This window comes from Leucoraja erinacea, chromosome 15, assembly GCF_028641065.1.
Source record: "Leucoraja erinacea ecotype New England chromosome 15, Leri_hhj_1, whole genome shotgun sequence".
NCBI classification, from domain to species: domain Eukaryota; kingdom Metazoa; phylum Chordata; class Chondrichthyes; order Rajiformes; family Rajidae; genus Leucoraja; species Leucoraja erinaceus.
Genome location: NC_073391.1, coordinates 28,983,886 through 29,008,760, shown reverse-complemented (window position 1 = coordinate 29,008,760; position 24,875 = coordinate 28,983,886). Strand labels below are relative to the sequence as shown.

The 24,875-nt window shown below is 45.1% G+C and overlaps 1 protein-coding gene across 6 annotated transcripts in view; it reads left to right on the top strand.

The window, feature by feature from the left end:
• The window catches only part of LOC129704093 (VPS10 domain-containing receptor SorCS1-like), a 678,236-nt gene that overhangs the window by 427,432 nt on the left and 225,929 nt on the right, over positions 1 to 24,875 (top strand). For all 6 annotated transcript variants that reach the window (XR_008724683.1, XM_055646979.1, XM_055646982.1 and 3 more), the window contains exon 4: positions 12,567 to 12,725. Coding sequence is in view for 5 of the 6 variants with exons in the window: in XM_055646979.1 (XP_055502954.1) it covers positions 12,567 to 12,725 (159 nt within the window). In the remaining variant the exon portion in view is untranslated. The remainder of the gene's footprint in view (positions 1 to 12,566; positions 12,726 to 24,875) is intronic.

Genomic DNA, 24,875 nt, shown 5'->3' with positions numbered 1-24,875 from the left:
ACTTCTACAAAGCTGGGAATCAGCCCAACATCATCTCTGCATTGACAAAGATATTCTGACTGTCTCATCTCTTGCATTTTTCAGTCATGCCAAGATTGATTGATTGATGGAAAAGCCTGTTGAGTCCACACCGACCATCGATCACCCATTCACAATCCCTCTGTATGAGGATGTTGCTGAACTCTATAACCCTTGCTTTCCCTCTCTCTGCATTCCTCCCCCTCCCTAGTTCTCTGACAAGTCTTACTGTCTCTGACCATTTTTATCTGTTTGCTTCGTTGTTACCTTCTCTCAGCTAACAATAATCTATTCTACATTTTCCTTGATCTCCATTGACCGCCGTTTTCACACCTTCACACTTCCTTATCTATCTATCTATCTATCTCCTACCCCCCTTGACGTCAGTCTGAAGAAGGGCCTCGACCCGAATCATCACCCATTCCTTCTCTTCAGAGATGCTGCCTGTCCCGCTGAGGCATTTTGTGTCTACTTTCTGTACGAGGGGCAATTTTACAGAGACCTATTAACCTACCAACCCACACATCTTTGGGTTGTGGGAGGTAACTGGAGCATGCAGAAGAATTCCATGTGGCCACAGGGAGGAGACAAGGTGCTGGAGTAACTCAGCGGGTCAGGCAGCATCTCTGGAGAACATGGATAGGTGACGTTTTGGGTCGGGAAGGATTGCAAAGGAGAACTCAGAGAGAACATACAAACACCACACAAACTGTACCCGAGGTCAGGATTGAATCTGTGTCTCCATTTAGTTGAGAGACTCATTGTGGAAATAGGCAGTTTGGCTCAATGAGTCCGGGCCGACCATCTCATTTGTGCTGTTATCCCATTCCCTACAAACTAGGGACAATTTATGGAGGCTAATTTAACCTACAAGCCTGCACATCTTTGGGATGTAGGAGGAAACTGGAGCACCTGGAGGACACACACATAGTCACAGGGAGAATATGCAAACTCCACACAGACAGCACCCGAGGTCAGGATCGAATCTGTGCGGGTGTGGACTCCATAAAAATAATTCCATGGTTTATTAATGGTTTATTAACCATGGAGAACGGTTTATTCTCCCACATTCTCAATGACTCCACCAGATTCCACCTACACACTAGTGCCCGACCTGTACATCTTTGGAACGCGGAAGAAAACTGGAGCACTGGGAGAAAACCTTATCCTAACTTTGCACAGCCCCATTCCAACACAGCACCCCCAACTGTGTACTAAACACGTTGCTTACCCAATGGCCAGGAAAAAACAATGGCCTTCTCTTCACACCAGGAGAGTAGTGGGCACTAAATGGGGTTGATGTGCTATCTAAACCGTAGTGTCAATGGACTGGAGATCAAGTATAAGTGACCTGGTTCAATTTCAAAGTCAGGGGACCAAGTAGGCATCAGTCTGAAGAAGGGTCTCGACCTGAAATGTCACCCATTCCTTCTCTCCAGAGATGCTGCCTCACCCGCTGAGTTACTCCAGCATATTGTGTCTACCCACCTCGTAGACATCTGCTTCTATTTCTTATGTTACGATATGAAAACATATTTATTCTTGAACGCATGAGCCTTTTCCATTCACAAGTTAATATTTCAATTTGTATGTACATCAGTCAAAAAGAATCAGTATTTATTTTGACTTCTTACCTTGGCTTCTTATTAAATTGCTGAGTGCATAATCTATTTTTTAATCCCTTTTTCTAAGTTGTGTTTTTAGTTATTGCCTACCTCATATATCAAGGAGCTGTCAGTTTTCAGCTGCAAGGTCCTGCAGCTAAACAAAACAATAATGGAGAATATTGCAGCAGCTTCTCTCTCTCTCTCTCTCTCTCTCTCTCTCTCTCTCTCTCTCTCTCTCTCTCTCTCTCTCTCTCTCTCTCTCTCTCTCTCTCTCTCTCTCTCTCTCTCTCTCTCTCTCTCTCTCTCTCTCTCTCCTCTCTTGGGGAAGTTTAGAGTTTAGTTTCGAGCTGCAACATGGAAACAAGCCCTTCGGCCAACCAAATCCACACTGGCCATCGATCATCCCTTCGCACCAGTTCTATGTTATTCCATGTTCTCATCCACCCCCTCAACACTGGGGGGAATTTGCAGAGGGCCAATTAAGCTGCTAACCTGCCCGTCTTTGGGACGTGGGCGAGGAAACCAGCGTGAAACCCCTGCACAGAGAGAACGCACAAACTCTACCCTGACAGCACACAAGGATCAAACTCAGGTCTCTCGTGCTATGAGGCAGCAACTCTACCACTGTGCTGCCCCCTATAAACCGATCAACAGCAAGAGGAAGGACTGTTGTCCTGTGGTACGGAGAAGGTGAATGGGGAAGTGGTGGGATGAATTATCCAATGCTAAGGCCACATAGTGTGTCCTGTCCTGCATTCACTTTGAATCCTTGGCTGTCTGGGATTTGTGACATCCATGCTACTATCTACAGTCACCAGTTCTATGTTATTCCATGTTCTCATCCACCCCCTCAACACTGGGGGGAATTTGCAGAGGGCCAATTAAGCTGCTAAGCTTAACGGGATACTGAGTTGGATGATCAGCCATGATCATATTGAATGGCGGTGCAGGCTCGAAGGGCCGAATGGCCTACTCCTGCACCTAATTTCTATGTTTCTATGTTTCTATGTCACCTCTCCATTTAAATTCTCCCTGCCTCCCACAATCATAGAGTCAAACAGCATGGAAACAGGCCCTTCGACCCATTGTGCTCACGCCATCCAGGATACCCCATCTAAGTCAGTCCCATTTACCTGCATTTGGCCCACATCCCTCTAAACCTGTTCTATCCATGAACCTGTCCAAGTATCTTTTCAATACTGTTATAGTACCTGCTAAACTACCTCCTCTGGCAGCTTGTTCCATATACCCATCACCCTCTGAGTGAAAAGGTTGCCCCACTGGTCGTATTAAACCTTGGTTGGTGGAAGCCACTTACAAAATGGCTTTTAAGAGGCTTTTAGATGGGCACATGGACATTGATTGAAAGATATAGCAGGGAAACAGGCTCTTTGGCCCATCGAGGCTGTGCCAACCACCGACACTAGCTCTATGTTGTCCCACGTTCTCATTCACTCCCTACACACTAGGGGCAATTTACAGAGGCCAATTTGACAGGCCAATGTCCTCATCAGCCACCACCCTGGATACAGTCGGACCAATCAAGGGCGCATTTCATCACCAGTCGAGTCTCCTTCTCTGATCATCAACATTTTGCTCTGCTGGGTGTGATTGTGAACACCTCCACCAGTGCTTACCGTGTCCAGTCATGCCTCTTGTGGCCTCCACCACAGTGCCTTTTTCCCCACTGGTCCCTCACCTCTTGGACTGCTATCTTTCTACCCTATCTAGACCTCTTTATTTTTAACTGCCGGCACGACATCAACTGTCTCAACGTTTTCACTCCCCTTACCTACTCCAACCTCACCCCCTCTGAACGTACAGCCCCTCCACTCACTCTGCAGCAACCCTGACATTATACTCAAACCCACTGGCAAGGGAGGTGCCGTGGTAGTCTGGGGCGCTGACCTCTACCAGGCTGAGGCCAGGCTGAGGCCAGGCTACAAGTCTCAGACACCTCCTCCTACTTAACCTTGCACCATGATCTCACAGATGACCACCAGGTCTTAATCTTAAACACCATTACTGATTTCATCACTTCTGGCTGCCTGCCTTCCACAGCCTCCAACCTTATAATTGCCCAGCCCCGCACAGCCCGTTTTTACCATCTCCCCAAAATCTACAAACATAACTGCCCTGGCAGACCCATTGTTTCTGCATTTGTCCCACGGAAATGATTTCCACGTACCTCGACTCATCCTATCCCCCTGGTCCAATCTCTCCCGACCTATGTCCAAGTTACATCTCTTTTTAATGACTTCCGGTTTCCGAGCCACCACTCCCTCATCTTTACTGTGGACATTCAATCACTCTACACCTCCATCCCCCACCAGGAAGGCCCTAAAGCCCTCCATTTCTTGCTCGGCCGCAGAACCATCCAACTTCCCTCGACTAACACTACTCCGCCTAGCGGAGATGGACCTCACCCCCAACAACTTCTCCTTTGACTCCTCCCACTTCCTCCAAGATCAAGGTGGAGCTATGGGCACCCACATGGGCCCCAGCTAAGCCTGCTTCTTTGTAGGGTAGGTTGAACAATCCCTGTTCCAGGCATACACTGGCCCTATCCCTGTTACATTGTTGAATTAACTCTCTATGTGTTACATTGCTGACTGGAACGGTGCTACATCCAGCACCATGCAGAACTCAGGGACTTCATGAAATTCAAATTTTCATCCTGCACTCAAATTTACTTGGACCATCTCCGACACCTCCCTCTCCTTTCTTCATCTCACAGTCTCCATCACAAGAAATGGACTATTGACTGACGTCTATCACAAACCAACTGACTCCCACAACTATCTTGACTACACTTCTTTCCACCCTGCTTCCTGCAAAGACTCTATCCTCTACTCCCAATTCCTCCGTCTATGCCGCATCTGCATGCAAGATGAGGTATTCCATACTAGAACATCCAAGATGTCCTCATTCTTTAGGGAACGGGAGTTCCCCTCTCCCATCATAGATGAGGCCCTCACTCATGTCTCCTTCGTACCCCACAGCTCTGCCCTTGCTCCCCCACCCCATAGAGAACACAGAGTCCCCTTAGTCCTTACCTTCCACCCCATCAGCCATCGCATACAACACATAATCCTCCAAAACATCCGCCATCTCCAGTGGGATCCCACCACTAGCCACATTCTCCCATCTCCACCCCCTTTTCTGCCTTCTGCAGAGACCATTCCCTCTGCAACTTCCTGCTTAACTCATCCCTTCCCACCCAAATCACCCCCCTCCCCAGGTACCTTCCCCTGCAACCGCAAAAGATGCAACACCTGTCGCTATATCTCCTCCCTCGACTCTGTCCAGGGACACCAACAGTCCTTTCAGGTTAGGCAGAGGTTCACTTGCACCTCCTCCAACCTCGTCTACTGTATTCATAGAAACATAGAAACATAGAAATTAGGTGCAGGAGTAGGCCATTCGGCCCTTCGAGCCTGCACCGCCATTCAATATGATCATGGCTGAGCATCCAACTCGGTATCCTGTACCTGCCTTCTCTCCATACCCCCTGAACCCTTTAGCCACCAGAACCACATCTAACTCCCTCTTAAATATAGCCAATGAACTGGCCTCAACTACCCTCTGTGGCAGAGAGTTCCACAGATTCACCACTCTCTGTATGTTCGTTGTTCACGATGTGGACTCTTATTCAACAGTGAGAACAAAGGGAAGACTGGGCGATCATTTCGCAGAACACCTTCACTCTGCCCGCGTGAACCAACCTGATCTCCCGTTTGCTGGACACTTTAATTCTCCTTCCCATTCCTACACAGACCTTTCTGTCCTCTGTCTTCTCTATTGTCAGAGTGAGGCTAAATGCAAATTGGAGGAACAGCATCTCATATTTTGCATGGGCAGTGGTATGAATATTGATTTCTCTCACTTCAGGTAGACCCGACATTCCCTACTCTATATCCCTCCCCCACCCAAGTTTCTCATTTTCACCCTACACACAGCTTACAATGGCCTGTTTCCTTTATCATCGTTACTTTTTTGCGTATCTTTCATTCATTCATCTTTATCTCTCCACATCGCCATCTATATCTCTCGTTTTCCTTATTCCTAACCAGTCTGAATGGTCTCGACCCGACCCGACTGCCGAGACGCTGCCTATCCCGCTGACTTACTCCAGCATTTTTGGTGTCTATTCCTGCCGTGATTAATGTCCACATTGAAATTTATACCTCCCATTTGTCGTGCTGCAACATGACTGTTTATGGAAGGAGAGAATACAAAATCCGTTTGCTTTTGTTAGGCAGGACAGTCTCATTACTCATGAGCAACCGTTCCCAGTGCCTTGAGCAGCCTTCTCCCAGTGTTGAGATACATGGTGATCGATGACCATCACTGCACCGTGTAAACCAGGATAGCTCATCTCTGAGATAGACACAAAGTGCTGGAGTAAGTCAGCGGGTTCAGGCAGCATCTGTGGGGAAAACGCTGGGTGATGTTTCGGGTCGGGACCCTTCTTCACGCTGTAAGTGCGGGGTGAGGGGAGATTGGTGGTTGAAGAGCTGAAGGGGACCAATCAGGGCCGGCTACAACTTACCTCAGGCAGGATGGTCGCCCTGTGTGCCCACCCCTGAGTGGTCCTGGTCTTTTCTCGTCGTCAGCTATTCACCACTTCCCCTCCCCCCCCCCCCCCCCCTCCCCCCCCCCACCCGTACTTTCAATCTGAATAAAGGTCCCGATCCGAAATGTCATCCATCTTTTTTTCTCCAGAGACGCTGCCTGACCCGCTGAGTTACTCCAGCAATTTATGTCTATCTTTGGTATGATCCAGCATCTGCAGTTCATTTTGTCTACAGCTGGTCCATGGGCTGTTTACTTGGTTTACCCACACCAAGAATGTCACAGACATTAGTTATCAACACAAATATATGCATCAGTGACAGGAGCAGGCGACTAAATCACTCAAGCCAGCTCTGCCATGCCATATCAACTTTGGGTCGAGGTACAGCATGGAAACAGGCCCTTCGGCCCACCGAGTCCACGACGGCCATCGATCACCCATTCACTCGTTCTATGTTTCCCTTTCCATTTATCCCTATCCTATGCTCTATCTTTCCCACTTCCGACATACGAGGGGCAATTAACAAAGGCCAATTCACCTACGTCTTTGGGATGTGAGAGGAAACCTGAGCCTCCAGAAGAAACCCATGCAGTAACAGGGAGAAGATGATTGGTGAAAGAAAATGATGAGAATAGGACGGCACAGTGGTGTAGCAGTAAAGTTGCTGCCTTACAGCTACGGGTGCTGCCTGTACAGAGCATGTACGTTCTCCCTGTGACTGTATGGGTTTTCTCCGGGCGCCCCGGTTTCCTTCCACATTCCAAAAACATGCAGGTTTGTAGGTTAATTGGCTCCAGTAAAATTGTCCCTAGTGTGTAGAATAGAACTAGTCTATGGACAATCGCTGGTCAGTGTGGACCTAGTGGGCTGATGGGCCTGTTTCCATGCTGCATCTGTAAACTAAACAAAATTAATGTACAGACTCACGCAGACAGCACCTGAGGTTAGGATTGAATGGGTGAGTGGGTGGGTGAATGAGCGAGTGAGTGAGTGAGTGAGAAAAACAGAGACAGAGGGAAAGAGAGAGACACCTTGTGTGCATTTTTGCAGCCATGTTTACAACTTTACAGCGGTGACTATCCTTCATTAGGTACTTCTGGATATCCGTAAGTCCAGAACTGTTGCTATATATAAACATACATCTCATTTACCTCTTTGAGAGCTTTGGAATGGACTGAGTGTCAGATTGTTAGTAAATGGTCACGTCAAGCACTGCAGGATGTGATTTTCATGCTGAATGTGCAGCATATATTAGATGTACCTCAGCAACAAATGGCAGACATCAAATAGTCCCACGGGGGAAGATTAGAGCAATTAAAATGGAAATTAACAAAGAAAGTAGATTATGGAAAGCCCACAGGAAGCATGAATTTTGGGAAAATCGAGAAATAAGCAGCTTAACGGGATATTATAAGTGTCGCTGTCCCTGAAGATAACAAGGGCTGTTGGAGCCAAGTGCAGTGCTGAAATATTCCCCTGCTAGGAACATTGGTGGGTCAACTAAAGGGGCTGTCCCACTTGGGTGACCTAATCCGCAAGTTAAGAAGAGTGTCTTCGACCTTCAAGCTCGAGGGCACTCGCCAGGAAAGCCTCGAGCTGGATCAACCGTCCACGTTGAAACCGTGAGCTGGATCGACCGGCCGCGCACACACACAAACACATCGCAAAGGTGGGGGCCAGGGAAAGTGGGGGAGTGCTGTCTGAAATTCACACCCACGATGAAGAGGAAGGTAAAATGGCTGCACAGTAACGGTAAGTCCTTTAGAGAGAGCGCGGAGTGGGGGGGAGGGGGGGGGGATAGAGAAGGGAAGAGAAGGGGAGAAAAGGAGAGAGAAGAAGGGAGAGAGAAGAAGAGGGGGGGAAGGAGTGGAGACACTTTTAAGAAGTATAATAAAGTTTAGCAGGCATTTAACATGAATAGTGGCGATGAGATTGAATAGAAGAACTCAAGTCATAAAATTAGATTAGATTAGATCATTTTATTGTCATATACACCAGGGTGCAATGATGTAGCTTGTTTGCTTCTAGCTCAGAAAGTAAACAGTATACGTGGTAATGATAGCTACAACAATAATTACAATACGCCAAAGTAACAGAATCGTGCAAAGATTAGTTTTCAATCTGAAGTAGTGCGCAAAAGTACTAAAGTGCAATAGCAGAAAAGCCAGATGAGCTCATTGGCTTCAGTAAAAATCATAAATTGTCCCTAATGTGTCGGATAGTGCTAGTGTGTGGGAGTGATCGCTGCTTAGTGTGGACTCGGCGGGCCGAAGGGCCTGTTTCTGTGCTAACTAAAGTGAGATGGTGAGATGACAAGTATGTTGCATCACCATCATGAATGGGGTGTGAAAGAGGTGATTGATTCAAGAGCCAATCTGATAACCAGCGAGTAGCAAGAAACTGTTTAAGGGCCTGATACACTTGGTGATTTTTTTCAGCGACTGCTGACGTCATATCAGGGTCACCAAAAGATTTTCAACTTTTTCGGTGACCTTATACGCCAGTCAATGATGCCGGCAGTCGCCGAAAAAATCGCCAAGTGGGACAGGCCCTTTAGTTTAGTTTAGAGGTACAGTGTGGAATCAGGCCCTTCAGCCAACTGAGACCGCTCCGACCAGCGATCCGCATGCACTAGCACTATCCTGCACACTAGAGACAATTTAAATGTTTTTACCGAAGCCAATTAACCTACAAACCTGTGCATCTTTGGAGTGTGGGATGAAACTGGAGCACCCGAGGAAATCTACGCGGTCACAGAGAGAACATACAAATTGTCCAGACAGCACTCATAGTCAGGATCAAACTCGGGCAACTGTAAGGCAACTGTTAAAGAACTTGAATCACACTAGCTTCTACACTTTTGACGAAAAGTCATCGACTTGAAACGATGGCTCTGTTTCTCTCGCCACAGATGCAGTTTGATCTGCTCAGCATCGCACGTTCAAAAGTTCATCAGTTATAAGACCAGAATTAGACCATTCAGCCCATCAAGTCTACTCTGCCATAAAATCATGGCTAATCTATCTTTCTCTCTCAACCCCATTCTCCTGCCTTCGCCCCATAACCACTTATACCCGTACTAATCAAGAATCTATCAATCTCTGCCTTAAAAATATTTGTTGACTAGGCCTCCATTGACTTGGCCTCCACAGCCTACTGTGGCACTGAATTCCAGATTCACCACCCTCTGACTAAAGAAATTTCTCCTCATCCTTCTAAAGAATGTTCTTTTATTCTGAGGTCCAGAGTCTCCCACTGGAGGAAACATCCTCAAACATCCCCAACATCAACAACATGTTCTGTGTTCATTCCTTATGCTTTCCGTGATTTCAGCAGCGCACCTGGCAGCAGATTCTTGAACTTCAGTATCATTTGTAGAGTCCCTTCTGCAATTAAATGAAAACCTGAAGATGCCTCTAAATCAGTTTAAAGGAGGATAAGGATGCGGGGTGATCTTATAGAGGTGTACAAAATCCTGAATAGATCGGGTAAATGCACAGAGTTCTTTGAATGGGTAAGAAAGAATGACAGGGGTGGGACTCTTCATTGATCATGTTGAGTGTTTTTCCGAGGCAGAGTGAAGTGTAAGTGATTATACATAATATCATGAGAGGAATAGATAGTGTTAATGCACAGCCTTTTATCCAGAGTAGGGAAATCAAGAACCAGAGGGCATAGGTTTAAGGCAAGAGGGGAAAGATGGGAACCTAAGGGGCAACTTTTTCTACACAAAGGATGGTGGGTGTATGGAACGAGCTGCCAGAGGAGACAGTTGAGGCAGCTAATATCTCAATGTTTAAGAAACATTTTGACAGGAACAAGGATAGGAAAGGTTTAGAAGGATATGGGCCAAACGTAGGAAGGTGAGGCTATTGTAGAAGGGGCATGTTGGTCAGCATAGGCGAGTTGGGCCGAAGGTCCTGTTTCCACGATGTATGACACTATGACTGCATGACCATCTGAGAGCAAAGACAGGCACAAAAGAAATTAAACATTTCCTCATACATATGGATAAGCAATGCGTTTTAATAACTGCGTGTTTGCGTTGGCAAGGCACAAAAGGAATGATCTTTCTGAGTTGCATTTTTTAAATTAATCAATGGGAATAAGCATGAGAGGAGCGTCACATCAGATGTTTGTCGGCCAAGTAATGGGGTGGAGCAAGGATGAGAGACCACACACAACCTAATGAACAGAGTCTGGATCAGAAGTGGCAACCAGTGAGGAGGGTGGTTGCTCAATTTAATTGAAGACATGAATAGAAGATGAGACGTTTATTTTCATCTTGGTCCAGTTAAGCTTATTAATCTGAACATGCAGTATTGAAGCAACGAATGATGAAGCTTAAATTCCTCCTGCAACGATTTTAAAAATGATTATTTGTTTTTGGAATATGGGCAATTCAGTCTTGGTTACAATTATTGCTCGTTCCTAACTATCTTTTGAGGATCGTTTTTTATTGGATTACATGAGGGCCAATATTGTCAATGCTTGGGCGAAGTATGTCAGAGTTCAATGGTGCTTTTATTATCACATGTGTGAAGTGTAACCGAGCAGTGCAGTTATTTTCTTACAAACAGTCCAGTAGAGTATTGCCACACCCAAGCACATCCCTGATTAGCAAACGTACAGAAATAGTCCACCGATCCCGCATGCAAGATGCGCTATATGTTGGCATTATTTTCAAAGTCCAGTCCGCGCTCCAGTTGTTATGAGCGGTGCCCATTCCAGGCAAGCCCCAGGCACTCCAGGCCTCCAGCCGTCTAGGGCCTCCAGCCGTCTCCTCCCTTCGACGTCTCCAATGAGGTAGATGGGAGTTTAGGACCGCACTCTAGCTGATGAGAGGCCAGTACAGTTGCTGCTTACAGCTGTGTAGAAACTGTCCTTGAATCTGGAGGTGTGCGTTTTTAAACCTCTGTACCTCTTGCCTCATGGGAGAGGCGAGAGGAGGGAGAAGGGTGAGATTTGCCTTTGACTATGCCGGTGGCCTTGCCAAGGCAGTGTGAAGTGTGGATGGAGTCAGTGGAAGGAAGAATGACACAAAGTGCTGGAGTAATACAGCGGGTCAGGCAGCATCTCTGGAGAAAAAGCTGGGTGACGTTTCATGTTGGGATCCTCTTCAGACTTCAGAAGAGAAGTTGGTTTGCATGATGATCTGGGGTTAAATTGAAGAAGAAACTTCATGAAAGATAGACACAAAGTGCTGGAGTAAGTCAAAGGGTCAGGCAGCATCTCTGGAGAAAATGGATGGGTGACTTTCCGGGTTGGGACCCTTTTTACAGACTGAAAGGTGGGGGTGGAGGGGGGAGGGGAAGCGGGAGTGGAGAGGTGAGAAAAGACCAGGACAATCCAGGGCAGACACAAATGACCTCAGGTAGCGTGGTGCCTGGTAAGCCCGTTGTAAGCTACCCAAGCAAAATATGAGGTGCCGTTCCCCCAGTTTCCATGTGGCCTCATTCTGGCAATGGAAGAGGCCCAGGACAGAAAGGTTAGTGTGGGAATGGGATGGGGAGTTGAGATGGTTGGCGACTGGGAGATCCCGTAGGCCAAGGCGGACCGAACGTAAGTACAGGAGACACTTCACGATCTGTTTAATAAAACCAGCTACTCAAACACAGGGTCAACAGGAGCTCTGTGCTTATAGTCAATCGATCCTCCTAATGAGATCCTCACACAGAGCTTTGAATAAAATGGAGAATGAAACATCATCTCCCCAAGTAACAAATGTTTTCTGTACTACGAAAAATTAGGAGCTATTTTGTGTAGTTGAAATCCAATTGTCAACATTTAAAGAAAGTAAATGGTGTTTCTAAAAACCCCCGTGATGGTGATGGATTGCAGTGCCAAGGGTTGGTACCAGAAGCATGTGTCTCCTTGCAAGCTTGTTTATCGACTCTTAATGAAAAAATATCCGTATCAGCACCTGAATCGAGGCAGTGATTCTCATTAAGGGAAGCAGCAGACTCCTGTGACAAATGTACTGTTATTTTTATACAGTCGCTGTTCTGTAGCTCTGGAAATTCAGGAAAGCTTATCGGAGATCATTTGTGCTGAGCACGTCCAGTGACAAGTCAGAAAGTAGTCGTGTGATTTATTGTGCAAAACGCAAAGTGCTGGAGGAACTGAGCGTGGACAAGTTGGGCTGAAGGGCCAATTTGCTAGCTATATGGCTCTACGACTGTATGACTAATTTAGAGGGCTATGGGCAAAGTGCCAAGGTATTGGATTGATGAGATGGTGCTCATCAGGAGCCTCGCCAATTGTCCTCCACCAGTGCCCATAATTGATTCTGGACAGACAAGCTTGAGTCTTCACGCCAACCTAACATTCATCGTTTCATTTCTCTCTCATTCTGCCCTGCACAGATAATGCTGGTGAGCGACCCTGAGATCGAGAGCAGCGTTCTGATCAGCTCAGACGAGGGCGCGACCTATCAAAAGTACCGGCAGAGCTTTCAAATCCAAAGCATGCTGTTCCACCCTGAGGAGGAGGATTGGATTCTGGCCTACAGCCAGGATCAGAAGGTGAGTCCTGCCACTTCAGTCTACCATTGATGGAATATGAGTAATGTTTCCCACCGCAGCGATGAGTTTGCACTTTTCACTTGGTCTGGAGAGAGACCAACTTGTCAACTGATGTGTGAATTCTCGTCCACTTTCATTTCTGTGCGAGATTGATCCCTATGCTTTCACTGGTAACTGGTGGGTTACACGGTATATTCTGCTCAAAGGGAACTGCATGGGAAATAAAAATATATATCCCTTACCGTTAAAGAGAATTTTGAATCTGATGCCCCCTTCTTGAAATTGCTGCAGGTGTTACTCTTACGAACAAACTATACATGGCTGGGAGCGTCTCATTTGATTTGCCATAAGTTGAAGTCACAATATTGTGGTGTCTCAGGAGCCTTCCTGAGGCTGTTAAGGAATTGAAGCGTAGAATATCTAGATGGGCAGTGCCTGATCTCCATCTCAACACATTTCCATCTCCAAAGTCTCCATTCCAAGGCTTACCGAGGATTAAACTCAAACCTCTGACCACCTTCCAGACCCGACATAGGATCGAGAATTCCTCCGATTCTGTCTTTGAATTTTTCTTTTGCGACCCTGTATTTCAATCCAACCGCACCAGAATTTTGCCTTGCCCGTCACATCTGGCAGTATGGACAATAAAGGAATCTTAGCTTAAAAATATATGTTATTCTGTTAGCATCCATTTGCCCATAGCTTTTGTTATTCGATGCATTTGTGCAGTCATTTTGACATTCTTGACAGCCGCCAATGAACAATTGGCTTTGTGAAAAAGATCCATCTCAACACCTTTTATCCATCTCCAAACATGTCCATTCCAAGGATTTCTTGGAAGATTTTTAGCGAGGAGGTAGGTAAACTCAAACCTCTGACCAGCTGCTTCCAGAGACCGGGAGAAGACATAGGATCGAGTTTGGAATTCCTCCGATTGACTGTCTTTGAATTTTTCTTTTGCGGACCCTGTATACCACGGCCGTTGAGCTCCGATCCAACCGCTGCCAGAAATCCAGCGCCGCTCCGCGAAACGTTGGGTTGGCGACCACAGCGCTCCGGAGCTTGCCCGTCACCCGGTAAGGCATTGCCCGCTCCCCGCTGGTATCCCAGCGTATGCGACGCCGACAAGAAAGGAATCTAAGCTTAAAAAATATAAGTTATACTGTTAGCATCCATTTGCCCATAGCTTTTGTTATTCGATGCATTTGTGCAGTCATTTTGACATTCTTGACAGCCGCCAATGAACAATTGGCTTTGTGAAAAAGATATAACAAAAAATAAAAATTGGTAGTTTATTTTATTCCTTCTGGGCCTGTCCCACTTACGCAACCTTTACAGGTGACTGCCAGCACCCGTGATAGGTTGCCGAAATGTTCAACATGTTGAAAATTCAGTAACGACCAGATAGACGCTACGACTCTTTGGAGACCTCTCAATACCATACAGGCGGTATGGTCATGAGAGATCTCCTATTGTCGTGAGAGGTCGCCTGCGACATGTCGACAGGGGTCACCTGCATGGTGGTGGGATAGTGGGACATGCCCTTTAGACTTTAGAGATGCAGCACAGAACCAGGCCCTTTAGCCCACTGAGTCCGCAATGTCCAGTGATCACCCCGTACACTAGCACTATCCTACATGCTAGGGACAATTTACAAATATTACTGAAGCCAATTTACATACAAAACTTACACGTCTTTGGAGTGTGGGAGGAAACCGGAGAACCTGGTGAAAACCCACGCGGTCAAGGGAGGAACAGACAAACTCCGTACGGACAGCACAAGTTGTCAGGATCGAACCTGGGTCTCTGGCACTGTAAGGCAGCAACTCCACAGCTGTGCCACTGTGCTGCCTTTAAGTTATCTTAGTTACTGGTTTATTCGGTAATATTTATTGCCTAGCAATTCTAAATGCGGACCTCCCCGGTCATTAACATATTAACCGAGGAACAGTGTAAAGCTTTTGTTGTGTGCTAGCCAGTTAGCGGAAAGGCAATACATGATTACAATTGAGCCATCCACAGTGTACAGATACATGAAGATCCTCCAGTGCTTCTACGCAGCGGCGGTGGAAAGCATCTTGTCCGGGAACATTACCATCTGGTTTGGGAATTGCTCTGCCAAGGACAAGAAGGCTCTGAAGAGAGTAGTGCGTACGGCCGAACGCACTATGGCAACTTCATTTGCCCCCCTGCAGGAACTATACATCAGGAGGTGCAACTCCAGAGCCAACAATATCATGAGAGACCCCTTCCACCCCTGCAACGGACTGTTCCAGCTGCTACGGTCAGGCAAATGCCTCCGTTGCCATGCGGTGAGAACGGAGAGGTTTAGAAGGAGTTTCTTCCCAGAGGCCATTCGGACTGTAAACGCCTATCTCACCAGGGACTAACTCTACTGAACGTTTTTCCTTCCATTATTTATTATGTAAAAGAATATGTGTGTTATGATTGTGTTTATAGTTTGTTTGGTTGTTTGGTTGTTTGTCTTTTGCTCAAAAGTCCACAAGCATTGCCACTTTCATTTCACTGCACATCTCGTATGTGTATGTGACAAATAAACTTGACTTGACATGATAAAGGGAATAACATGAATAATGTTTAGTGCTAGGAAAAAGCCAGTAAAGCCTGATCAAAAATAGCCTAAGGGTCTCCAATGAGGTAGAGGATAACTCAAGACTGCTCTCTAGTTGTTGACAGGATGCTGATGCTACCTGATAACAGCTGGAAGAAATTGTTCCTGAATCTGGAGGTGTGCCTTTTGCCCGATGGAAGAGGTGAAAAGAGGCAGTGGCCAGGGCGTGACACATCCTTGCCGAGGCAAAGTGATGTATAAATGCAGTCAATGGAAGGGAGGTTGGTTTGTGTGATGATCTGAGCTGCGTGCACAATTCTCTGGCAATTTCTGGTCTTGGATGGAGCTGTTCCCAAACCATGATATGATGCATCCTGATCAAATGCTTTCTACAGCGCATCTGTAGAAGCTGGTGAGCGTTGTTGGGAACATGCTGAACTTCCTAAGCCTTCTAAGGAAGTAGTCGCTGTGCTTCGAATGTAATGGCAGCAACCATTCTTTGATAAATACTTCAATGGCTGCAAAGTGCTTTGGGATGTCTTGTAAGGCATTAAATATCTGGAAGTCTTTCTTTCCTCTCCACAGTGTGACTGGAGATTAGATGCAAATCGACAAATGGTCTTCTCTTTGTACACTGAAAGGCAATGTGCTTTCACTACCATGACACTGATTGCAGCTCCCGAGATCAAAGGCAAGCTTCTTCCTGAGTAGATGAAAAGGACATCTTACTTGAATATCTTCACGTGTGTTTGCGGCCCCTAAAAGTCTCATTTAAAACCATAATAGAGCCATAGAAAGGAAATCCACCATTGTTCAAATTTCTATTGTAGATTGACACATAATGCTGGAGTAACTCAGCGGGACAGGCAGCATCTGGAGAGAAGGAACGTGTGACGTTTCAACTGAGAGTCAATTGTTCTTCAGACTGAGAGTCAGGGGAAAGGGTAACAAGAGATATAGATGGTGATAGAGAGAGATATACAACAAAGAAATGAAAGATATGCAAAAGAGTAATGATGATCAAGGTCCATTGTTAGCTATGTTATTGTAGGTTAACGGGTTGACAAGAGAGAATAGCCAGGCTGTTGAACTGATATCATTCACAGAGGATAACTGAACTCAATATTCATCATAGATTCATAGATTCAACTTGACAACACTGATCAACATTTCCCATCTATTTCAGTCTCACCTGCCTGCGTTTGACCCATATCCTTCCAAACCTGTCCTATCCATGTACCTGTCTAATTGTTTCTTAAATTTGCGATAATCCCTGCCTCAACTACCTTCTTTGGCAGCTCGTTCCATACACGCACCACTTTTTTGGGAAAACATTACCCCTCAGATTCCTATTAAATCTTTTCCATTTCACCTTAAACCTATGTCATCTAGTTCTTGATTCCCCTACTCTGGACAAGAGACTGTGCGTCTAATGGGCCTGTCCCACTTAGGCGATCTTTCAGGCGACTGTCAAGTCGTAGCAGGTGGCTGAAAAAGCGGAGACTGGAATGGCGATTGTCAGAGTGGATCGCACACACACACATCGCTTTCTTCACCTGCCTGTTATGCAGGTGGGGGACAGGGCAAGCGGGGGGGGGGGGCGCTGTCCGAGTGAAATTCACATGGCGCAAAGCCAATGTGATACAGACACGCACCACGATGAACAGGAAGGTTGGCGCTGTAATTAAGATGGTGAAAGCACAGTGTACGGGAAGGGTCACGTAAGTCCTTTCAAAGAGGGGGGAGAGAAGGGGGGAGAAGGAGTGGAGACAAATTTTAAGAAGCCAGAGATACAAGGCTGTGAAGCTCGGCAGACATTAACATTACTGGTCAGTTCACCTTGGTTCTGAAAACGACTGATTACTTTTTTTTTCCCAATGAGCCAATGGAATTCACCAGTCAGCACCAGCGACAACCTACGACAACCAATGACAAACTTCAACTTCCTGGCAATCCTCTACCACTGCACCTACATCACAAGTATTCTCGCTAATCTCCATGGCGTACAAATTCTGGTCATCTCCAATTTTTCAACATGTTGAAAAATGAACGGCGACCAGAATGAAGCTACTACTACTAGTAACGAGAATGCGGGAACTACTCACCACCATGCAGGCAATACCAGTCATGTTTACTCATACAGACACCCAGGCTTTATTCAACATTGCTGAAGGGAATGTTCATTAGTGAATGATGATATGCAATCTTATCAATTTTAGTAATTAGTTCATAATTTATCATCCATATAGACAGGCAAAGATAAGGTAGACAGTCAGAACTTATTTCTCAGGTTAGAAATGTCAAAGACTTGGAGGGTATAGGTTTAAGCTGAGGAGGTCAAAATTTAAAGGACATGTGCGGGGCAAGTTTTTTACCCAGAGAGGGGTGGGTGGCTGGAACGCTCTGCCAGGGGTGGTGTTGGAGGCAGATACGATAGTGGTGCTTAAGAGGCTTTTAGACAGGCACATGGATATGCAGGGAATGGAGGGTTAAGGATCATGTGCAGTCAAAGGAGATCAGTTTATTTGGCATCGTGTTCAGCACAGATATTGTGGGCCGAAGGGCCTGACCCTGTGCTGAATTGTTCTGTATTCTATGCTCAATCCAGGACAAAACAGTTCACTTTCAGTCTGGATCACTGATCACCAAGGAAGTTCATCAGCCTTCTGAAAAAAAAAAAGAACTGCAAATGCTGGTTTATGCCAAAGATAGACACAAAGCGTTGGAGTAACTCAGTGGGTTAGGCAGCATCTCTGGAGAAAACGGATCGCTGATGTTTCGGGTCGGGACCCTTCTTCAGACTAAATCGGCCATCCCACTGACTCGGCCTGGAATTGATGCGGTTGATTCTGATCTGCACCCTCCCCTCCCCTATTTCAGGGGCAAATAAGTATGGGCTGTCAATGCAAATATTGCCATGGAGGAAACCACAAAGTGCGTGAGTAATTCAGTGGGTCAGGCTGCATCGCTGGAGAACATGATATGTAATGTTAAGGGTCGGGACTGAAGAAGGGTCACAGAACCACAAAAATTCCTCCTCATATTTGTGCATCATGATAAAGGCTGACTTTGTGCAGATCCCCACATCGAGTTAGTCAACTGGGGATACACACTGAAGTGAGCGAGACCACAGCCTGTCACAAATTGGAAGAGCATAGGACCATCTGTTGGCATTGGAGGCCATTGGTTTTAATGACCGCCACTGGGACTCCCTCCAACGTGAAGGGTCAGAGGCTTCCTGTGGAGCATAAATATTGGTTTGGACTAATTTCTATGTTTCGATGTTTCTAATTGGGCCAAATGATTTGTTTCTACATTGTCTGTGACACATATTAAAATGGAACTGATTGTTATTATTTTACCAATTATCTTTGTCTCCATCTCTGGCCTCTGGCAAGCCTTGAATCTGAATAGAGTCGTCAGTAGCCAAACAACCGAGGTTGCTGTGTTCCTTTCCCCGAGTCCCATCTTTAGAGTATAAAGGCAACGTAACCCTCTGGTGTTCTGGAAAATAAATGCTATTTTTGCATATCAGCCTCCCGTGGTTACTCGAGACAGAGAACAGGGATCGGAATAATGCCAGGCCTAATTATATAGCGGCAAATTACATTATTCAGAAATTTTAATTAAACAGTCTGTAATTGTTTCTTCCTCCCTTAAATGAACTGATGAATTAATTTATTTAATATAGCGTTCAAAAGCATATTTTACAGTTGTCATGAATAGATATGGCATGGTTTGCAACATGTTCCCAATTAGATGAATTAATTCACTCATTTCGGAGCAGAGTGTCACGATCATACAAAAGGAGTCCAGAAGTTGATATTCCTCAGAGATGGTAGCGTGTTAACATGCTATTGATCAAGATCTACGCTGTTGTGAAACAATCACATTTATTTTTGCTTTTATTCTGAGCCCTTTTGTTACAGTAGGCATCAGAGTAGAAAATGCTATTGACAATCAGAGCTAAATTAAAAAGCAACAAATTTAAATTAAAAGTGCGTGACTTTAAATTAACAATGCATGAGTCCGCTTGGAATGCAGTGTGAACCAAAGAGCTTTGCTATAAGATCTTTGGTGTGAACATCCAAAGGGGGGGTGGGTGGTAGGGGGGACAGGAATAGGCATCAACTGGAGACAAATCTATCAGAGGCTTGTAAAAAAAAATTAACATTTTAATTCCACAGGCTGTTTAAATGAGCTCTGCTAAATTAATGGTCTTAATGAACTTGGAGGCAGGTGGTTATTTAGTGGTTCTATGTTTAGTCGGGTTGCTCTTGCCAGTAATTGACCCTGGCATCTGAAAGAAGCCCAGACAACTAATTGCAGTCCATGAGTGAGGAGTGAAAGGAAAGAGGAAGCCAGAACTGGCTGCTGCAGCAACAGCGAGAAGGGATTGTTGGCTAAACACCCGATAATTCTCTCTGCTTACCAACCTATCAAAATAAACAAATGCCCCCTAAATTTTTGAGGAAATGCCTGCTGTAACTCTTTTTGAGTTTAGTTCAGAGATGCAACACGGAAACAGACCGGCGATCCCAGCACACTAGCACTATCTTACATACTATGGACAATTTACAATTTTACTGAAGCCAATTAACCTACAAAGCTGCACGTCTTTGTAGTGTGGGAGGAAGCCAGAGCATCCAGAGAAAATCCATGCAGGTCACGGGGAGAACGCACAAACTCTGTACAGACAGCACCTGTAGTCTCTGGCGCTGTAAGGCAGCAACTCTACCAATTCTACCACTGTGCCACTGTGGTTAGGTTCTGATAAGGCTCTTGGGTTCTGATAATTAGGTGTTGCAATCTGCTCTACATGGTCCCCAAAACAATGTTATCCATGGTTATCGACTTCCATTACCCTTCCTCAAGAGCTAATCAGGAAATTATTCAACTATAAAATAACTCGTAAAAATGTAGTGAGATATTTCATTGTCAACATACTGGGCGTTTTCTCACTTGATGCCTGTATGAGACACAAATGCTGTTCGAGCTAGAACATACTGGACTTTATCTTGCACTAAATGTTATCCCCTTTATCATGTGGATGGCTCACATAGTGGATGGCACAATTGTAATCATGTATTGCCTTTCCACTGGTGGGTTAGCACGTAACAAAAGCTTTTCACTGTACCTCGATACATGTGACAATAAACTAAACTAACCTAAACTAAACTAAAATTAAACTAAGCTTCATCCCATTAATTGTAGCTTTTAACCACGGTGTTTTAATTTACTTTAGTTTATAGATGCAGCATGGAAACAGGCCCTTCAGCCCACCACGTCCACGCCAACCCAGATCACCCGTACACTAGTTCTATCCTACACACATACACAACACTAGGCACAATTTACGGAAGCCAATTAGCCTGTAAACCTGAACGTCTTTGTGGGAGGAAACCAGAGCACCCGGAGAAAATCCATGCGGTGACGGAGAGTAGGTATAAACTCCATACAGACAGCATGCCTAGTCTGGTGTAACCCAGGTCTCTGGCACAGTGAGGTCTCAGCTCTACCACTGCACCACCCTTGCTGTGACCCAGTGCAGGCCTTCATTGGCAATACACTGGGAGTTTTATAGCCTTCCCATTTGATGTTTGTATGAAGTAGTTCCTGTTCGGAATAAAACTTCATCCCCTTAATGGCAGCTTTAACCGCACATTCAATTTGTTGGATCAAATTCTTAGTCGTCATATTTAAGTCGTTGCACAGTCTACTGAGGCTGAGACACTAGTTGCCTGAACCCAATTCCTCACTTGGGCAATAGAATGAGAAAATCCAAAATTTCCCTGTCTTGTTCTTTCTTAATCCACAGATCAGCTCTCTTCCCCCAATCCGATGCTTAAATATTTCACAACAGCAACAGTGCAGCGGTATAGTTGCTGCCTTTCAGTGCCAGAGGCCCAGGTTCGACCTTGACCAGGGGTGCTGCCTGTATGGAGTTACTACATTTTCCGTGTGACTAGTCTGTGGAATTCTCTGCCTCAGGAGGAGGCAGGTTCTCTGGATGCTTTCAAGAGAGTGCTAGATAGGGCTCTTAAAATAGCATAGTCAGGGCATGGTAAATGGTAGGGAATTGAAATGGTGATTACATGGTAAATGGTAGGGAATTGAAGAATACAGTTGAACAGAGGGATCTGGGTATAACCGTGCGTAGTTCCTTGAAGGTGGAATCTCATATAGATAGGGTGGTAAAGAAAGCTTTTGGTATGCTAGCCTTTATAAATCAGAGCATTGAGTATAGAAGCTGGGATGTAATGTTAAAATTGTACAAGGCATTGGTGAGACCAAATCTGGAGTATGGTGTACAATTTTGGTCGCCAAATTATAGGAAGGATGTCAACAAAATGGAGAGAGTACAGAGGAGATTTACTAGAATGTTGCCTGGGTTTCAACAACTAAGTTACAGATATAGGTTGAATAAGTTAGGTCTTTATTCTCTGGAGCGCAGAAGGTTAAGGGGGGACCTGATAGAGGTCTTTAAAATGATGAGAGGGATAGACAGAGTTGATGTGGACAAGCTTTTCCCTTTGAGAATAGGGAAGATTCAAACAAGAGGACATGACTTCAGAATTAAGGGACAGAAGTTTAGGGGTAATATGAGGGGGAACTTCTTTACGCAGAGAGTGGTGGCGGTGTGGAATGAGCTTCCAGTGGAAGTGGTGGAGGCAGGTTCATTGGTATCATTTAAAAATAAATTGGATAGGCATATGGATGAGAAGGGAATGGAGGGTTATGGTACGAGTGCAGGCAGGTGGGACTAAGGGGAAAAAAATTTGTTCGGCATGGAGTTGTAGGGCCGAGATGGCCTGTTTCCGTGCTGTAATTGTTATATGTTATATGTTATATGGTTATATGGGGAGAAGGCAGGAACGGGCTACTGATTGGGGATGATCAGCCATGATCACATTGAATGGCGATGCTGGCTCAAAGGGCCGAATGGCCTACTCCTGCACCTATTGTCTATTGTCTATTTTATATTGACTGCGTGGGCTTTCTCCACGTGCTCCTGTTTCCACCCACATTTCAAAGACGTGCAGGTTTGTAGACTACTTGGCTTCTGTAAAATTGTCGCTAGTGTGCAGGATGGAACTGTTGTTGGTTGGCATGGGCTCGTTGAGCCGAAGGGCCTGTTTCCACGGTGTATCTCTAAAAAACAATAACAATTTATGAATCCAAAATGAGAATTTTAAAATCTTTATGGGTTTTAAATCAGTTGTACAAAGGGCCTTTTTCTGACCTCATGTACTTAACAAAGACTTTGTCCTCAGGAGAAGAGTGCTAAAATCCAATCACGGGTGACAGATGACTTCTTAATCACATGAAGCAATAAGCAATGACGGGAAAATTCCTGGTGGAGTCGGCCTAGTTTGATGCTCAATTAAGAGACAAAAGGTTAAATCAATATGATAGACTAACATTTCCAAAGAACCAGTGGAAGCTGCACATAATTTATGTTTAACTATCTCTCCACGTGCAGATGATTAATATTTCACACCATTTTACGAGTGTTAATGTTTTGTTCCATAAGCAGGATCCTGAACTAGGTCTTGCCACAGTAAAGGCCAGTAAAGTGTTTCTGAAGCAATGCTAGGGCCCCGGTGAAGCTTTGAGTCCAGTTCTGTGTGCAAGGCCCTTGGGGATAGATGGAGAAAAGGTTTACTAGAAGTGATGCCAGCTTCAGGATGAAAGACATTGAGATTATGCTCTTTAAAGCAGTGGAGGTGAACAGAAAATTAACGAAGAGCTAAACATTTTAATGGGTTCAGATGGACTGGAGTAGCTTTCACTGGAAGAACAACCATTACTCAATGGACAGAACATGTAGGAAGGAACTGCAGATGCTGGTTTATAACAAAGATAGAGACAAAATGCTGGAGTAACTCTGTGGGTCAGGCAGCATCTCTGGAGAAATAGATTTGGTGACATTTTGGGTCAGAGCCATTCTTCTTGTTGGGCTTGTACTTCACACTGTGTCAAGATGTTTTTTTTTTTTAATGATATGTGAGAAGAAAATATTTAACACTGCAAGTTGTTCATAAGTTCAAGGAGCATAATTAGGCCATTCAGCCCATCAAGCCTACTCCGCCATTCAATCAAGGCTAATCTATCTTGCCCTCTCAGCCCCATTCTCCTGCCTTCTCTCCATAACCCCTGACACCCAAACTCTTCAGGAATCTATCAATCTTAAAAATACGCATTGACTTGGCCTCCGCAGTTTTCTGTGGCAATGAATTTCACAGATTCATCACCCTCTAACTAAAGAAATGCCTCCTCATCCCCTTCCTAAAGTTACATCCTTTTATTCTAAGGCTATGTCCTCTGGTCCTAGACCCTCCCACTAGTGGAAACTAGTTGCCATGTTAAAAAAAAATCCACTGCCTGCGGGAGAAGTAGGTTGAACAAATACATTTGGGTTAAATAAAATAAGCAAATAAATGCTTACTGAACAATTGTAGAATTAGAGGGGAAAGAAGCTTGGTGGGCTGATGGGCTTGCACTTCTGAGCTGGCCAATTCAAACACTAACTCGATCTGGAAATGAGCAAACTTCCATTTTCCATCTTTTTGTCTCATCCCTGTTTGTAATAAACATTTCCTCTTGAAATACAAAGAGAGGGAAATGTTCTTTTTTGTAATCAAGGTATTATGCAAATATGCCCAATTAAGAATTCCATTAAATCTGCTGCATGATGAAGGTTGTTTTAATTCTAATTAGCACTGATCATTTAGTCTGATGATTTCACACAATCAAGATAATTGGACTGAAAAAAAGGATGAGGCTTGATTGCAATCTCCATTAGGACAGAAACCAATAACCAGTCAATGATTTAATCCGCGGCTAAGTCAGTATGGAAGTGATGCAATAGTTTGTTGTCACGTGTACCGAGGTACATTTAAAAATGATACATGATGACTATCAAGCCATCCACAGTGTACAGATAGATACATGATGAAGGGAACAATGTGAATAATGTTTAGTGCAAGGTAATGCCAGTCAAGTTCGATGAAAGATAGTCGGATGGTCTTCAATGAGGTAGATAATAGTTCAGGACTGCCCTCTAGTTGTTGGTAGGATGGTTCAGTTGTCAGCTAACAACTGGGAAGAAACTGTCCCTGAATCTGGAGGTGTGCGTTTTCATACTTCTTTACCTTTTTCCGGATGGGAAAGGGGAGACGAGGGAGTGGCCAGAGTACGACTCATTCTTGATTACGCTGCTGACCTTGTTGAAGTATCGAAAGGTGTAAATGGAGTCAATGGAAGGGAAATTGGTTTGTGTGATGGTGTGGGCTGCGTCCATAATTCTCTGCTAATTTCTTGCGGTCTTGAATGGAGCTGTTCCCAAACTGTGCTGTGATGGCTTTGTGTGGCACCTGAATTGCCATTAACAGTGCAGAGCCAAAGAACATCAGAAACAGGAGCAGGAATAGGCCAGATTGCCCTGGAACCTGCTCTGGGTTTTCAAGAAGATCTTGGCTGATACAGTTTGAACTGAGTACCCTCATATCAATTGAGTCAAATATCTATCGATCTATACCTTGAATAGAGGCAATGACTCCACCCCCAGAGATCTC